The 19,146-nt window shown below is 40.1% G+C and overlaps 1 protein-coding gene across 1 annotated transcript in view; it reads left to right on the top strand.

Moving 5' to 3' along the window:
- The window catches only part of LOC142666767 (deoxynucleoside triphosphate triphosphohydrolase SAMHD1-like), a 45,443-nt gene extending 29,754 nt beyond the window's left edge, over positions 1–15,689 (top strand). Inside the window, exons 9-16 of the mRNA XM_075846951.1 lie at positions 354–462; positions 1,425–1,516; positions 2,677–2,792; positions 3,746–3,885; positions 3,972–4,067; positions 4,807–4,911; positions 11,981–12,118; positions 14,492–15,689. Of these exons, the coding sequence (XP_075703066.1) occupies positions 354–462; positions 1,425–1,516; positions 2,677–2,792; positions 3,746–3,885; positions 3,972–4,067; positions 4,807–4,911; positions 11,981–12,118; positions 14,492–14,620 (925 nt within the window). The 3' untranslated portion in view covers positions 14,621–15,689. The remainder of the gene's footprint in view (positions 1–353; positions 463–1,424; positions 1,517–2,676; positions 2,793–3,745; positions 3,886–3,971; positions 4,068–4,806; positions 4,912–11,980; positions 12,119–14,491) is intronic.
- Positions 15,690–19,146: the final 3,457 nt, after the last annotated feature.

The following is a 19,146-nucleotide window of genomic DNA, read 5'->3' as shown; positions in this document are numbered from 1 at the left end:
TGTGTCTGTTACTTATGTGTATTTTTGTTTGGTTGTAATGTATAAAAATCTTTCAATAAAAATTTAAGATAAAAAAAAAAAAAGAAATTGTAGTTCTGTAACATGACTGCTCATTCTTTCCCAATCTATACAGCAAAGCTGACAATTGGGCTACAGGAAGAGTCGCCTTATTGTGACTGCTCTAGTGGCCAATGTAAAAATTCTAATATTTCAAGTTTTTGTTTTTTTACTTATGTGGATAGTTTAAAAAATAATTCTGTTATCATGCTGAGGACATATTTCAGCTTGCGAATAGACTGGCATAGCCCTTCCATAATCCTAATTCATATTTTACATATATTGTTTTTAAATAGGGACTGTCATCATCTAGGTATTCAAAACAACTTTGATTATAAGCGATTTCTCAAGTTTGCCAGAGTTTGTGAGATTGGGAACAAGAAACACATATGCACAAGAGAGAAGGTAAGTGTTTTATAATAAAATCAAGATGGTATGGTTTGAGACAAATCATTGTTTGGGTATCAATAAATGCACTGACCGAGAGACTGATCCGAATTGCGTCTCAGTTAACAAATTCCATCAGGTTTGACAGGAGGAATAGTGATGCATTCAGCTCTATTCTTCCCGTCAAAACGACGGACACCACAAGTTAATGGGGGTCAATCAGGTATCCATTGAAGAACAGATCCCGCAGAGCGTGGTGACTACCGTTATAAATTGAGCCTTGGCAGAGGCACTTGCTATGCTTGCCTAAAGCGTACATATCATTCCAGGTGAATTTTCCGAATAAGCTGTCACATTTGTAACACTATTTACGACTACAATGTCACCTTTATCATGTATTCTTGAGCAGTTTTCCATCTCTGCATACTCCATCTCTAAATGCCAGCTTTACCTGGGTGAGCTCCCCATATTCTCTCAGCTTAAATACTGCTATTTGCACAAACACTCTGTTTATAACATTATAACTTAGATTTTACTCTCAAAAAGGTTGAGCAGTGAACGTCAGAACGGAGCCCTGACGCAGATGTGAACGAAGCCTTAGCATTACACACACTAGAATATCATTAAACGAACTAGAAAATGTTTGTGTTGACAGCCACCCTTCTCATCACCCTCCCTCAAAGTATCTCTGCTCGGCTATGATTCCTTAGTGAGAAGTTCCAACAACTTTCATGCGTCTTTGTTTTCCTGAATTTTTAGTGAGTGCTGAGATTCTGAACATTAAGATTTTTAACAGGCCAGGTATAGGGGACAGTTGTCTGATATGTGAAGAGGCATTTTCTGCAAGATCTACATTTTTATAAAGTTTATCATCTTTTACATACATTTGCAAAAAAATTATAGTTACACTCAAATAGCTTTATCATTATTACTCCATAGGATAAGTAAGTTTTGTATTTTTCCCTCTCCCTTCTTCATAGGAGGTTGGAAATCTGTACGATATGTTCCACACACGCAACTGTCTTCATCGACGGGCATACCAGCATAAAGTTGGCAACATCATAGAAACAATGTAAGGTTGGTTACTAGAACTTGGATATTTCAAGGCTACTTTCACATAAAGCCGATTTTTAAGTCTGAAAATCTGTAGCGAAATACAGTACCAGCAAAGTGGATGAGATTTGAACAATTCTCATCCATATGTGCAGAAATTGATCTGCAGTGTGAATTTTTAAATCTGCAGCATTTAAATTTCTGTTGCAGAAAGTGCACAGGTTTGTTGCGGATTTTCACTATTAAATTCAATGGGAAAGAAGGAATCCACAAGCAAATTTTATTGCAGATTTTACTCCAAATCTTGAAATCCGCAAGTCCAGATACGTTTAAACACTATACTGAAAGTTAAAAAAGAAAACACCTAAAAAAACAACTATCCTCCCCTGCCGCTCCAATGGCATATCTTCACCACTCCCCCGCCGGCATCTGTACACTTGGCATCCAGCGATGTTGTCATTACGCGTAACTGCTGCAGACCATGATTAGCTGTATCGCACGTCATCGCTGGAGGCCGACTGCAAAGAGACTGGGGACGACGACAGGGAACAGTTGGCATGGAAGCCCAGGGAAGTATAGCGTTTTTTTTGTGTTTCTTTTAGACTCTTTGCTGTTCTTTTGTCTGCACCAAAATACATGTGAACGTAGCCTAAAACATAATCTAGACGGCTTAATTGAGTATGTTATGTAGCAGGGTTGAATTTGTTGTGTTTAACATTCTCTCTCCACAATGAGATAACACAGCTGAGTTGGGAAAGATGGAAGACTCTGAAATGGTACATTGGCAAACTAGGCTCTGCCACTTTTGTACTTGGAAACCGTCAGGCAGTACCCTGTTTTCCTAATGAATCAATTTTAGCCTTGCTGTTTGCTTAACAGCAGTCCAAATATGTTTGGGTTGCAGCTTGGTTACACGAGATGCAGATGACTGATTATTAGGCCAGATCTTCATGCTCGTGTCGAGGCCCAATAATGTCCTCTTCACAGGTAAATGTTGGACAACTTGTGCCTAAGGATCTAGTCTGGAGACCAGAAAGTTGTAGTCTAGGTTATGTTGGCACTTCTAGGGGAATTGGGAAGACCAAAGACTAGTAATCGGGCATAAAACTAAATGTTCCGTTCACTAGTTCTGTTCTGCTCCTCCGATAATTAACGGTTTATTTTTTTATAATGGTTCAGGATTACAGATGCTTTCTTGAAAGCTGATCCGCATATAAAGATAGAAGGATCGGGAGGGAATTACTATACAATTTCTAGCTCCGTGGATGACATGGTTGCCTATACAAAGCTCACCGGTAAGGGGTGTTTTTTTAATTTATTTTTTTATACGGCGATTGGTAATCTGTTTTTCCAGCTTTTTGTGTTACTTCTGAAATGTGTGAATTGATCATTATTTTGTGTTCTACATTGGATGAAATGTAGTTTATGAAGCATGAGTTTGGTGTTCAAGCAAATGAGACCAGCGGTCACCAACTTTTTCCAAACAAAGCACTTCCTAGTAAAAAAAATAAATGATGTGGCCATTGGTACCAATGCATACATAAATCAATGGCTAAAAATGAAAAGTAAAAAGCAGCACAAGTTGTGTGCATTCATCGGTCAATATAGAGGTCCACTTCTGAAGTGAGGAATGCTACTGTAGTTTGCACCCAATAATAATGCCATACAGTGCCCAGTTAGTACCCCAGTACAATGCCCAACCCTACTATAATAACTCTATTTAGCTGTATATATTGTAAGACTTGGCAGTGTATCAAATACTGCACTCGTGGGGGAAAATGGCTTGACATCTGGGGTGTGGGAACCTGGGTGCCAATTGCTTAAGGGGGTATTCCAGCCTTCAGCATTTTCACCTATACACTGGATAGGTGCAAAATGCTAGATCAGTGGGGGCTCGTTTGCTGAGACCCCCACCTTTTGCCGGAACGGGGGTTCCCTATCCAAATTACTTAAGAAAAAAGACCGCTGACTCCGTCCCCTTTACCCTCACCAGCCAGGGTGAGAAGCAGTTTGTATGGAGCAGCAATCCAGTGGATAGGTGATAAATATTTCTCGCTGGAATACCTCTTTAAAAGACCGTTGGGTTAAGTGGAAATATAAACATTGCTGTTGCCTATGGCAACCAATTATAATCTGTCCTTTTGAATGTTTGCTAAATGCAACATTACTGTGTTTCTCTACCTAGTTTCTAGACATTATGTATTGATAAACACACGATCTATTCACGGTTTCATCTGTCCCTTCCCAGATCATATTTTCCAGCAGATTTTATACTCCAGTGATCCTAAACTGTCTAAAGCCAGAGATATATTGTGCAAAGTGGAACGCCGTGAACTTTATAAGTATGTAGGACAGACACAGCCAAATGCGGATACCAGGATTAAACCGGTGAGCTTACAATGTCACGGGGGTTTGTTTGCATTTCCTACTCTATAAACCGCTATTTATCGGTTTCTTTTTGGTATGTGTTACAGGATGAATATGACAAATTACCCGCTGACCTGGCAAATTCCACCCCTCAGACCTGTAAACCAGAGATTAGGATCAACCCAGAAGATTTTATAGTGGATGTAAGTCATCTCTTATACTGGCCACAAACACAATGGTTTTATCCCTATCAAATAAATGTTCTGCTAATTTTCATAAAATGTTGAGTAAATATTCTGAGTGTTATTTATTATTCATGATAAGGTGACAGTCGGTGCAGCATTCAGAAAACTTTATACCGTAGAGACGCCGGTTATTGGCAATTGTTTTTTGTATTGACAGAATGGCCAACTTACCCCCCAAAAAATAAAAGGAACATGTTCAGAACTCCTCTGTGCTTTAATGAGTCATCTGCTATCAGGTTGACCTTGCTTGGCAAAATTTCCATGTTCTATTACATATCTAGATGAATAGAAAATGTAGAGACCTTTTTTCTCTTACACCCCTAATTACGCTGATATTATTATAGCGTAGAATAACTTTTGTACGGTTTAAAGCCGCTATACACTTGCCATAGCTGTTAGCTGAACCGGCTTCTATCGTGCATGTTTATTTCAATGAGTAAAGGGAAATAAAGGACTGCCAGACACCTCAGGCAATGGCCTATCTTCTGTGGGAACAAAGGATCCACCATGGTGAAATCCAACATGCTCTTGTAGGACAGTTGGGAGGCCCCCATACACATGAGATCGTTATCTGATCCTGACTAAATTGATGGGTTCGACTGAATTTTTCGAAGTGTATGGCCAGATTAAAAGGATATATGTACATTCTAACTTTTCACACCTTCGTGTATCCGTTTAACAGTCTTCATCTTTGTAGGTCATTCATATGGATTATGGAATGAAAGAGCAAAATCCAATCAATAACGTGCGATTTTACTGCAAAACTGATCTGACGAAGGCTATAAAAATCACAAAAGATCAGGTAAAATCATAATCCAGTCTTTGTCTTCTTAAGCTTTCTCAAAGATTTGACTTTTCCTTTTAAATGTAATTTTATTCATTTATATAGCGGCAACGTACGGTATTCAACACAGTACAGACATTGTAAAATCACTCACATCGGTCCCTATTGGTGCTCACAATCTAAATTTTTAATTAATTGATCAGTATGTTTTTGGAGTTTGGAAGGAAACAAAAGTATCGGGAGGAAATCCACGACAACGGGGAGAACATGCAAACTACATATAAATGTTTCCTTTGGTTAGATTTGTCCCCCGAGCGCAGCAAGGCAATAGTGCTAATAGTGCCCATGAATAGCTTTAACTTGTGTACTTGATCTTCAAATGAGTTGTGGGGTTGTTGTTTTTTTGGGCACTACATTGTTATATCAGCTGAACAAACCTCTTGTGACCTTTTTGTGTTTGGAGATTGTGCTTTGGCTTACTGATTAGTCTGTAAGTAAATATTTTTTTTTTTTTTCTCCTTCCATATGTTTATTTTAGCATATCACATGAAGGTCCACAGTGTTGTGAACAGATCTCTTGTGAAATATTTACTTAAATAGACACTAACTTTTCAAACCATTTAAGCTAATCTAACTGTATATCTGATCTAGATCAACTTTGAACATACATAACTTAGATTTTCATTTTCGTTTTTTCCTCCCCCCACCTTCCAAAAGTCATAACTTTTTAATTTTTCCGTCTATATAGTACTATGAGGGCTTGGTTTTTGCAGGACGAGTTGTAGTATTTCGTAGCGCCATTTATTGTGCCATATAATGTACTCGGAAACGGGGGAAAAAAATATTTGTGGGGTAGAAAATTAAAAAAACAGCGAGTCCTCCATTGTTTATTTGCGCTTTGTTTTTACAGAATTCACTGTGCAATTAAAACAACATGTTAACTTTATTCTGCAGGTCAATACGATTACGGCGATACCAAATATATGTAGTTTTTTTTTCTATATTTTACTACTTTTACAAGGAAAAACGAAGTGTAAAAAATGTAATTTTGTGTCACCAAATTCTGAGAGCCTTAAGTTTTTATTTTTCCGTCGATTTAAAGAGGCTCTGTCACCAGATTTTGCAGCCCCTATCTGCTATTGCAGCAGATAGGCGCTGCAATGTAGATTACAGTAACGTTTTTATTTTTAAAAAACGAGCATTTTTGGCCAAGTTATGACCATTTTCGTAGTTATACAAATGAGGCTTGCAAAAGTACAACTGGGCGTGTTGAAAAGTAAAAGTACAACTGGGCGTGTATTATGTGCGTACATCGGGGCGTGTTTACTACTTTTACTAGCTGGGCTTTCTGATGAGAAGTATCATCCACTTCTCTTCAGAACGCCCAGCTTCTGGCAGTGCAGCACTGTGACGTCACTCACCGGTCCTGCATCGTGTCGGCACCAGAGGCTACAGTTGATTCTGCAGCAGCATCAGCATTTGCAGGTAAGTAGCTACATCGACTTACCTGCAAACGCCGATGCTGCTGCAGAATCATCTGTAGCCTCTGGTGCCGACATGATGCAGGACCTGTGAGTGACATCACAGCGTGATCTCTGGAGAACACGGCTGTGTCTGCACTGCCAGAAGCTGGGCGTTGTGAGAGGTGGATGACACTTCTATACACAACGCCCAGCTAGTAAAAGTAGTAAACACGCCCCGATGTACGCACATAATACACGCCCAGTTGTACTTTTACTTTTCAACACGCCCAGTTGTACTTTTGCAAGCCTCATTTGCATAACTACGAAAATGGTCATAACTTGGCCAAAAATGCTCGTTTTTTAAAAATAAAAACGTTACTGTAATCTACATTGCAGCGCCTATCTGCTGCAATAGCAGATAGGGGTTGCAAAATCTGGTGACAGAGCCTCTTTAAGCGGTATGATCCGTGGAAAGATAGAACATGTCCTAGGTTTCCCTGGATCATGGACAGGACTCGGGCAGCACACACGGTTGTGTGCATTAAGATTTAGTAGTTTGGGAACACCATTATCCTAGAAGCTAACATTAACCACAATGTTTAGAGAAAGACCAGTACAATGGCAACGGCCCAGGCGTTTATAGCAACCAACATGGGGGAATCAACAGAACAGACAATGGAAGGAGGCGGAGGGGTAGACCAGTTAGGCCAGTTTTACACGGAAGTACTTTTGTCAGTATTTTAAAAAAATATTTAAACTTTTTTTATTGAACAACAAACACGTTGCAATTTGTACATCAGTAAAGAAATAATGTCATCACATCATGCGTACATATTAGAATAAGAGATTGAGCGTCCGGTCACACCGGAAGCAACACTCCCACACAAATGTAAGATGCACAACATAGGTCAGGATGATACAATTAGTATAAACTTAACTGAACATAGTTAAACTGAACGTTTGCTCATGAGTTTTGCAGATAACAATATATCACCATATTTTGAGTATCGCGTAGAGTAATGGATGTGGGGTACATGATTCAGTACTGCTGCCGACGTCACTGTCCATATATGGACAGTGACTTCAGGGGTTTCCTATCGCTGGAGTCCTCGAGCAGCGTATCAGCTGATGCTCTGCCTGGGGACTCCTGTACTGCTGCCGACAACACTATCCATATATGGACAGTGACGTTGGCAGCATTGCTGGAGTCCCTGGGTAGAGCATTCGCTAATGCTCTGCTCGGGAACTCCAGGTATAGGAAACCCCTGAAGTCACTGACCAAATGTCAGGAGCAGTGCTGGAGTTCTGAGCAAAGCACTAGCTGATGCTCTGCTCGGGGACTTCAGCAATAGGCAATGTGATGGCCCCTTGCGGTAATGCGTTGATAACATGCTGACAAAAACAGCACAGGAAGCAAGCCCTCAGTCACGTGGGGCTGTGTCTGCGCGTCATCATTATTAGAAAAGCTCCAGGAACAGTTCACCGGGTTCGAACGGCACCATTTAGTACCAAATTTTTAATTAACGTATATTAGTAAGTGACTTCTTTTTATATAAAAAGATGAATGCAAAGCAACTTTTGGTCCCCCGATAACCCCTTTAATTTATGTCTGGTGTTTCCCCATATTAGGGAAGTTAAAGGGAATTTGTCGCTAGAAAAATATATATATCTATTTTTTTTAGTTAAACTGTTAGTATATAAATGTTACACATTGGTCTAATTTTTTTAATTTTTTCACAAGTCCGGAAATATTATAAATTAGATTCTAATTTATAACATTTCGAGGTGCTGGTCACTAGAGGGAGCAATTCCCAAAATTGCAGCATTGCAATGTAGTAAAGCAACCTCATTTCTTTATGCTGCAAATTTGGTGTAGATACACGCTCTAGTGTACTCACATAATGCCCCCACCTTTATCCTGGCTAGTGCCAGGAGAAAGGAGGGGGTTGAATGTTCAAACCTCCTACACTGTGTTCCGCCATTTTTTGAGCGAATGCACAGTATAGGAGGATTAGATACAGTGGTAATCACACAGTATAACACGAACATACACAAACAAAACTTACCTGCTGCCTCCGCTCCTAGTCCTTGCTTCTGAACATATGGACGGAAGCGCGACCGGAAATAGTCCTCTTACTGTCCGGCCGCGGCTTCTGGTCCACATGAAAATGGCGCCAGATGTCGCTCGGCTGAAGACCTACCTTTTGGACTGTCTGGGAGCGGCGCATGCGCCGTTCCCACACAGACAGCGTACGCTATAGTGAATGGACCGGTTCACTATGGGGATGTATGTGCCGTATTCCATCTCTGTATGTGTCGTTAATCGATACGCTGTGCCGATTTAGTTGTTTTTAAACACAGAGTTGTAAGTTGCGCACCGCAGTAAATCTCCATTTTTCTGGCACCCCCCACCAAATTGAAAGCTTTAGAAATTCACGAACACAATCAAGGTTAATTAACTCCTTAGCTCCCTACCAGCCAGTTCCAGCTGTTTTAAAAAAAAAACTGCCGCTTGCCTGCACCGGCTGGGTACCAATATCATTCCGATCCCAGCCATATAACCCCTCAGAAGTCGCGGTCAATAGCAAGCACAGCATCTGAGCGGTTAGACTGTGGGAGGGGACTCCCTCTGTCCTCCAATCGCTAAGTCCCGTCCCCACACCGCACAGTAGCAGAACTAATCTCCGTATAGAGACCAATTGCAAAATCGGGTTAACTCCTGCCAAAAAAGTTTACACCGTGTTAAACTACAGTTTCCAATATGACTTGAACAATAGTGAGGGTATGCTGGGAGGAGTTGTTTTATGAAAAACAATAATACTACCCATTATCGCTTCAGACCATACAGTGATTACAGTACTGAATAATCCGAGGCAGAATAAACCTTTACATCCAGCGACTCACAATGTGAAGTCTTCTCTGACTGGAGTAGTTATCTTTTTTTTCTCCATCTGGTCCAGACCTTCATGATGACTTCTCCCAGCCACGACTCGTCTGCGCAGAATTGGCCACACAGATGTCTTCTGCTCCTTGATTTTGCTGCACAACCTCCTAATGTGCCCCTGAAAATAACAATGCCCTATACATAGTGCATCCTGAATTTAAATGCCCCACACTGTGCCCCTGAATTAAAATATACCTCACTCTGTAAGACTGATTAAAAATTTGCCTTACAATTTGCCCCTGAATACAGCGGTCCCTTTAGGGGAAATGAGTAGCTGGCTACAGCTCCCCCAGCGAAAACAGCTCCCCGCTGGGGGTAAGAACCTTCATCGGCTTCTCTTTGAAGAAGGGTTGTCTTCATGAGACAACCCCTTTAAATAAGGATTAAAGTGTACCTTCAGTGATGAACAGAACTTTTACAGTGCTCTTAGATTCTTGTGTTTGTGAAGCCTTACACTTCAAAGCTCAGCTGTTAGCGCAGCAGACCTCTTCTTCTTAATTCACTAACCAGTTGTATCCTTGTCTGCCAGGGTACAGATACAGTGGAGCTGCAGCCCGGTCACGGTCATCTTGTGCTAGCTCACATTACTCTTCCCATTTATTCCCTCTCCCCTATCTTTTTTTTCGTGCTCATCCACTTCAGCTGACGTTAGGAGAATTTCTACAACCCTTTACTTCCTCCTTCATACTCTGCCCTGTATTAAAATGGAATGTGCAGCCTGCAAGTGAATGAAGAGAATGAAAAACATAGAGCAATTGATTTTTCAGTCTAGATTAGAAACTTGAATTTACACATGGAGGTGCATATCCTAAGAAGTTTCTTAGCGGATCCCTGGTGTTACACTTACCGGCCTTGTTTTTTAGATATGCAATAAATGCGAGTAGTTTACCCTGTGGAGGAATTTGAAAAGGCATTGGCTGCATCTTCAGATGGAAAGGCCCCTGGTTTGGACTTGCTCCCATTTGAGATTTATAAAAAAATATTCGGAAATCTTGTTGCCTGAACTATTAGTTATATATGAGGAAGCTTTTGAGGCTGGTCTTTTACCTGAGTCTATGAGGAAAGCGATGATCATACTTATTCCAAAAGAGGGAAAGGATCTATTATCTTTGGAAGCATATAGACCAATATTGTTCATGAATACAGATGCTAAGAGTTTGGCTACCGTTTTGGCAACAACATTAAAAGAAATAGTGGAGGATCTAATCCACAGTGATCGTGCTGGTATTATGATGGGTAGATCTACAATGGATAATTTATCCAGATTATATCGGAATATTCAACTGATGCCGGACAATCCGGAGGAAAGCGTAATATTGTCGCTGGATGCAGTCAAGGCCTTTGATTCTATTGAGTGGGATTTTATGTGGGATGTATTGAGGTATATAGCAATACGTCCAAAATTCCTAAAGTGGATAAAAATTTTATTTACTAGAACAATGGTAAGGATATAAGGATATCTATAAATGGGACAATATCGGATCCATTTAAGGTTGATAAGAGGAACTAGACAGGGCTGTCTCCTATCCCCTTTGCTCTTTGACCTAGTAATTGAGCCATTGGCAAGTTATATAAGAAAAAGCCCAGAAGTGGTGGATTATAGGTATGGAAGGGAGGAAGAGAAAATAGCATTGTTCGCAGATGATATTCTATTGTTTTTGGGTACACAATTCTATTGGGATTATCTTTAATCTATTTGATGAATTCGATCGAATTTTGGGTGTGGGTATTAACTGGGGAAAATCTTTTATCTTACCGATTGATGCAAAAGAACATATTCCGGAAGGGCAGTTAAAAAGATTACTTTAAATATCTGGAGGGGGAAACGTCATACAATAAAACTTGAACAGCTGAGGAAGCCGGTTGATAGGGGCAGTTTGGAAATTCCAACATTGAAAGACTATTTTTTGGCTGTGCAAGTTAATAAGATTATTAAAACAAAAACTGGTAATGTTTGGGTTAGGGCCCTAGGGTATAGATTCCCATTCTGACAGAATTATAACATGCTTGAAAATCTGGAATGGGGAGAAGATACAGGATTGAGTTTCCCTCTTTTATATATGTACACTATGGTTTGGAAAGTAGTCGCTAAGAGACTGGAAGCGGATGGTCACTATAGTGGTACGCCTATATGGGGGAATACAAATATGGGAGATGATTATTTTACTAAGGAGTATACATTTTGGAAGCCCAAGGGGATATATAAATTAGGACAGATCTTTAAAGAAGGACTAAAAGTATTCCACGAACTAACTAGGGAATATGGACTTGAGGAGAAAGCTAGATTATTGGGCACATAAGACTATTCTGTTTAAATGGATCAAGCAGGATCCACCTACGGGTGTATAGGAAGGAAATTGGTGTTGAAGATTCCTTAAGTGAATGGATATATTATATGTTGTCTTGCAATGTATGCTTACCGATTTTCGTATTTGTATGAATATACGGTATCATTATAATAAAGGAAAAAAAAAAATAACCATTTTATGCTTATAGTGCTTTATGGTCTCCGCAGGATCATTAATCCGTGGACAAGTCTCATTTTATCTCTTGTGAATCCAAGGACATTCACATCAAATAGTTTTTCTGCACTTGGCTATCTGGAAAAATTGTGTGTTTTTTTGTTTGTTTTTTTTTAGTCTTTTTTAAGATATTAATTATGTGTCTACACCTCCATCAGGTCTCACAGCTTCTCCCAGAAAAATTTGCAGAGCAGATCATCCGCGTCTATTGCAAGAAAACAGATGAAAAGAGCTTGGAAGCTGCTAAGAGATATTTTGTGCAGTGGTGTATGAACAGGGATTTCTCCAAACCTCAGGTCTGCGATTGCAGTGGAACTTTTTGGTCTCTCTGTCTCTGGTCCTTCCATGCATTACCAGATCATTAAGAATAGTAACATTCCCCCTGACTTAAAACCTACCTGTACAAATTAAGCTTCTTGTAAAGTTTGTTTCGTTTTACATTCAATTGAGGCAGACTTATTTTTGTATGTTCATAATAAAAAGGTGAATTCGATCAAGCTCTCAAATTTTTTTATTCCCTTTTTTTTCTTTTTTTTCAATCCAGTATTGCCTTCCCTTTTGATAACAGGCATCTGGTTTATGCCTTAAGCACACATCCGTGAACCTTTTATACAGCCGTAAATCGCAGATCCACAAAATACGGGACCGCACACAGATGGCTACCGTGTGCGGTCCATAGTTTGGATAGAATGGCCGAGACTGATCCGCAAAAACGGACTGGATTAGGACCTGTTCTATAATATCCGAGCTGGACGCACGGATATGCAAAAAAACAAAACTGATACGTGCATGGCCCCATAGAAATGAATGGGTCAGTGTACTATTCATTAAAAAAAACTGATCGCACTCTGAAGAATATCACTGAAGTGTGCTTAAGGCCCCCTGCACTCGTAGCGGATTTTGTACCCAGGGGCGTCCGGAAGACACTTGCAGGCAAGTGGATGACATTAAAAGGCTACGTACACTTTTGAAAAGCTGTCTTTTAATTTAAAATAAAAATGTATTACTGTGTTTGACTTTTTGAGATACAGCTGCTTTGTATTCTGTATACTGAGCGGCTGTATCGTGTGCTGAAACCTTTATCCATCAGATCAGCTGACTGACTAGTTCAGTGACAGCGGGTCCTGTGTGTCTGACGCCTAGGATCGAGCTGTTAACGATCACATATGTTCATAACTTAGATGTGATCGATAACAGGAGGATCCTGTGCATCAGATACACGCAGGACCCGCTGACACTGAACCCGTCAGATACAGGATACAAAGCAGCTGCATCTCAAAAAGTTAGAGGCTCTGTCACCAGATTTTGCAACCCCTATCTGCTATTGCAGCAGATAGGCGCTGCAATGTAGATTACAGTAACGTTTTTATTTTTAAAAAACGAGCATTTTTGGCCAAGTTATGACCATTTTTGTATTTATGCAAATGAGGCTTGCTAAAGTCCAACTGGGCGTGTTTAAAGTAAAAGTCCAACTGGGCGTGTATTATGTGCGTACACCGGGGCCTTTTTACTACTTTTACTAGCTGGGCGTTCTGACGAGAAGTATCATCCACTTCTCTTCAGAACGCCCAGCTTCTGTCAGTGCAGACACAGCCGTGTTCTCGAGAGATCACGCTGTGTCGTCACTCACAGGTCCTGCATCGTGTCGGCCACATCGGCACCAGAGGCTACATTTGATTCTGCAGCAGCATCAGCGTTTGCAGGTAAGTAGCTACATCGACTTACCTGCAAACGCAGATGCTGCTGCAGAATCAACTGTAGCCTCTGGTGCCGATGTGTCCTCGCTCGTCCGACACGATGCAGGACCTGGGGCAGGAAGTGAGTGATGTCACAGCGTGATCTCTCGAGAACACGGCTGTGTCTGCACTGCCAGAAGCTGGGCGTTCTGAAGAGAAGTGGATGATACTTCTCGTCAGAACGCCCAGCTAGTAAAAGTAGTAAAAACGTCCCGATGTACGCACAAAATACACGCCCAGTTGGACTTATACTTTAAACACGCCCACTTGGACTTTTGCAAGCCTCATTTGCATAAATACAAAAATGGTCATAACTTGGCCAAAAATGCTCATTTTTTAAAAATAAAAACGTTACTGTAATCTACATTGCAGCGCCGATCTGCTGCAATAGCAGATAGGGTTGCAAAATCTGGTGACAGAGCCTCTTTAATAAACATTAATAAAAAGCAATTAGCAAGTTGCACTAAACACTAAACACACAAACACATTTTTATTAAAAAAAAGAAAAAAACTTTTTCAAAGGCGTACAAAGCCTTTAAAAAAATCTCATCCAAATTCTGGTAGGTAGGTCATTAATGCCCAACTTGCGCCTAACATGTCTCACTCTAACTGCCCCTGTCATTAAAGCGGATTAAATAAACTCGGGATCTGAGATGAACGTTGACTATAATGAAAAGAAGTTTAAGGGGAAAAAAAATATGCAATAAACATAATCTGTTTTGGGTGCATCTGTTGTCAATGCCTCGTTGTTCTGAGAGACTATTGCTTTATTGTAATATACTGCATCCTATTTAATAATATATGGGTGCGTCTACAATACATATCTTGTGTGTGTGTGTGTGTGTGTGTGTGTGTGTGTGTGTGTGTGTATTGATTTAAACACATTTCCTTGTTGCAAATAGACGAAACTTGCCCTCCTTTTTTTTCTTTCAGGATGGTGATGTTGTAGCCCCAGATATGACTCCATTGAAAGCCAGCTGGGTTTCAAAAGAGGATGAAAATAGTGATCCAGAACATACATTTCGCTTGTGCAAATCCAGGGTCAAACTGTTCAATAATTAAGTATTTTTGTCATCTTTACAGTCCAGGCAGCATCACGTAAAAACCTGATTTGTTTTTGAGCTCTCTATTTACCCATCAGTATTGCAGGTAGTTTACGGCTCAATATATGCTCGAATGACTTCGATGTTTAAAAATAATCCTGTCCGATCTGTTTTATTGTGTTTTTCTGCTCTTTACCATGTGCAATTTCTTCAAAGAACAAGCCATACATATTGAGTAAAACCCTCTTTGATTGGCAGATTGAATGTATGATCAGTTCTTAGGACACGGGATCCCTTGTGGTGTTACATTGAGAATACAGACTGTTAAACACTGATACAGTATATCCATCTGAATGAGGCCTCGCGCTGTCAGACAGGATCCGGGCATGTATGGACCTGTATTATATATAGATCGCCCTAATATAGGTGCATAGAAGTCTGCATATTTGTTTAAAATCATGACCTTTTTTGTTTTATTGTTTGTTTTTTTTTGGCAATCATGTCATTTTTTTTCATCTCAAAGTGATTGGCATATTGCTAGTATATGCCGTCCCACCTCTGGGACCCGCATCTATCTCTAGAATGGGGCCCTCTGACTCCTGTCCTACGTTCTGTCGCTTGGCTCCAGTCACTGACTGTTTCTGGAAAACACGGCCACCTCATCAGACAATTGCGCTTTGCTATGCTGTTTATATAACTCCAATAGTAGTGAATAGAAGTTACAGAAACGGTGTAGTACAGCGAGCTACGTGGTTTCCGTAACTCCAGTGTTCCAGAAACTGCGTAACTTGCTGTGCTACAGTTTTCGGAACTCAGACTTAATTCTGTGCGAGTTCCGGAAACCACCTAGCAAGACATGCTCTGCTGTAAGGGTATGTGCACACGATGAGAGGCTTTTACGTCTGAAAAGACAGACTGTTTTCAGGAGAAAACAGCTGCCTCGTTTCAGACGTAAAAGCTCCTCCTCGCATTATGCGAGGCGTCTGTGACGCTCGAAAATCTTGAGCTGCTCTTCATTGACTTCAATGAAGAACGGCTCAAATTACGTTGCAAAGAAGTGCCCTGCACTTCTTTGCCGAGGCAGTCCATTTACGCGTCGTCGTTTGACAGCTGTCAAACGACGACGCGTAAATGACAGGTCGTCTGCACAGTACGTCGGCAAACCCATTCAAATGAATGGGCAGATGTTTGCCGACGTATTGTAGCCCTATTTTCAGACGTAAAACGAGCCATAATACGCCTCGTTTACGTCTGAAAATAGGTCGTGTGAACCCAGCCTTACAGAAAAACCCAGCCACCTCGTCAGTGGCTGGAGGCAGAGGGCAGGATGGGTAGGCCAGGGGGCCCCCCTTCTAGAGAGAGGTGGGTGCTACCTCAGACACCCGCATGAATCACATTTATGGCATATCCAGTGGATAAATGTCAGATGGGAATAGCCCTTTAAAATAGATCATCCTTGTTAAGAACCTGCTAGTGTAGTCCTTATCCACTTTGTAAGCTTTTGTATCTTCTGCTAAGGTACACTAGCTGCAACATTGAACAATGCAAAAAAAAGTGGGTGCATGTCCTTTTTTTTTTTTTTTTTTTTAATTTGAACTCTTTGTGTTCCTTTATTCTGATTTTGTCTTTTTAAGTTTCTACATTGACACTTAAAATGCTTTTATTTGTTTTTGGTTTCTAAAGTTCTAAGTCTGCATATTTTGTTTTATTTGTTTTTGGTTTCTAAAGTTCTAAGTCTGCATATTTTGTTTTATTTGTGTTTTTAAGATAGGTTTTAAAGTTTGAAAGTTTTTTTGTTTTGGTATAAAAAAAAAAGTATGGAGATGATAGACAGATAGATAGAAAAAATATAAGTCTCATATCTATCTCTCTCTATCTAATACATGTAAAAAAAGTCAACCTAATTTTTCTTTTATGCTTATTTTTTATTTTTTTTTGCCCTTTAAAGTTTAACATAGCACATTCTTACGTTGCACGTCTCGTGTTTTCTGCTCCTATCTTCCACAATTAAGCATCTGCGTCTGTCCGTGTCCCACAAAAGTAGCCACGTTTTATGTACACAGTTGTTTTGTTATCCGCACACATTGTATTTGCGCTTTTGTAACTGAAGCAGGTTAAGCGCATCCTCCATAATGCTCCGTGGGGGCCACAACTTGCAATCCCTGCATTAGGCTTTCTGATGAAGAAACTCCAGTGTGAGAGGATTCTGGTAAATGGCAGCACTGGGTGCAGGTAGGAGTGGTGCTCTTTGTTGCATCCTCATATGGCCAAACTACTGTTGGCAAATCTTTTATTTATATAACTTAATCCAATGTAAACTATATAATATATATATAATCATGGCCTGAGTTTTGTGTGTGTGGCCAGTTAATGGTTTATGGGATAGTTGCTGGCATTGGTAGTTTGTTGCTAGTTGCTGCAACCCAATTGTCAGTCGTGTGGGTGCATTTACTGTCCACTACATTACTACTTAAAGGGCATGTACTTCTTAGCATATTTATGAGTGACTGCAGAACTGATCTAAAGATGGTACAACTTTGCACTAGAGATCTGTGTTTTTTTTATATACTATTGTGTATTATTTGTAATTGATGTATATTCTGGAGATACATTCTTGTATGTTATGTATTCTTAAACTGGCTCTTACACAGGATAACTGTTGGCTGCTATCAGTCTCAATCACTCCTATTAATATAGCGAAGGTTTAATAGAGTGGGGTAGATAAATGGCTGCCAGACACCTGTCATTGCTAATTTTTGGGATAACAGAAGGATTGGATAAGCAAAAATCTACCCCCCCCCCCCTTTCAAGCAACCTCTATTATACAGAGCTGTAATATGGCACCTTTAGAAGTGAATGGGGCCCCAATGTTCCTCCAAAAGGCATCTCATATCATCTGAATGCAAAGTTGTTTATTTTCTGATTTCCATATGAATCCAACAGGAAAAAAACGGCGGCAAGCCTCGTGGCGTTCTCTTTCAACCCTAGAGATATTGCTTTCAAGGCGTTATCTGGGAAGTCAAAGTTTTTTTCTTATGGGCTACAAATGAAATAAATCTAAAAAGCAATACTTTCCTATCCTTGCCCTCGCTCTGGTCTTGTTGCTTGTGAAAATGCACGCAGCATATGGTGTATTTCTGGCATTCTGCCAAAAATATGATACATCACCAGAGAGCCCCACAGAGCCCTCAGATAGCTGCGGCGGTCACCTGCTACGAGCATGCAAACAAGCACCGAGACTGCAGCCAGAGCGACAGCGCTGGATCGCCGGGGGCAAGGATAGGTAAGTATTTCTTTTTTACTTTCATTTATTTGCAGCCCCTAAGAAAAGACATTTCACGGATAACCCCTTTAAGTGAAGAATAAATCCATAATATTCCACTATACAGACATGAAGTGCCTGCAGCTTTGTAGTATATTTGCCTCTGTACTTTTTTTTTTTCTTCCCCCTTCCAAAGCTTTGAAGTGTCAACGTGTTTTCTGTTTTAGACTATGCCACAAATAAGTGTTAAAGCTGTATTTTATCCCTGTCGTTTCTTCATATGTCCAATATATATATATATAATGTTTTTGTTTTACTTTTATTTCTAAGTTTAGTTTTCGTTTTTTGTATAGTTTAAGGCGTGGCAATAGCTTATCGTATACAATCATGTTATTGATGTTCTAAAATGCCCTTTTTTGCAATACATATGATTTAAATCTGAACAATATCTAAAATATGTTTGAAATCTGTTAACCCAAATATGTGTTTATGGGACTCGCACTGTGTTGGAGTAGTTTTATTCCTCTTCTTTTTTTTTTTTCTTAACTTGCGTTTTATTTTCTAAAAAATAATTGATTTGTAGCCAAATAAAACAAGGCGCTTTACCAAACATTTGCCATGTATTCTTTTGACCCATGTGTAATAGGCAGGAAGTTCATTGACTTGAGCCGTCCATGTCCACTGCTCAAAGTAGTTAAGGGAACACTAAAAGAGGATCTGTCACTAGTTTATTTATGCCCTATCTCCTAACTAATCTAATAGGTGCTATTTTTTTTTTTCAACATTTTTTTGAAAAGTGCACTTAAACTTTGCGATTTTTAATAAATATGCTAATTCAGCTATACTTGCCAAATGGGAGGTTACGCTTTATTTTCACTCTGGGCGGTGTAATGTTTTCTGTATGACACTGTCCAGTCAGCGTCCTACAGTTCTCCTCTGCCCATCCCAATAACACAGCTTGATCATATGTTATACAGTTTCCTTTCCCAACTGGTGATACCTCCGGTTCTTTCACAACTAGAACAGCGATCCTGGTGCCATATGAAAGATTAGAATCGCCTCTTTCATATGCCATCAGAACCAACTGTTCTAGGTGGTCCACAGCCGGAGATATGGCTATTTGAAGTGATCCCCCTTCCCTCCAGTCTCAGTCTCTCACACAGTGTGAAGCAGCTTCATGCTGATAGGACAGCGTCAGAGGCTGTGACGTAGCTCTACCTCAGGAGAATCACTGGTGTTTACACCCACTTTACATTTGCATATTTAGAAAAAAAAGCTCATAA

The sequence above is a fragment of the Rhinoderma darwinii genome, chromosome 13, assembly GCF_050947455.1.
Source record: "Rhinoderma darwinii isolate aRhiDar2 chromosome 13, aRhiDar2.hap1, whole genome shotgun sequence".
Lineage (NCBI taxonomy): Eukaryota > Metazoa > Chordata > Amphibia > Anura > Rhinodermatidae > Rhinoderma > Rhinoderma darwinii.
This window is presented reverse-complemented; position numbering and strand designations above follow the sequence as displayed.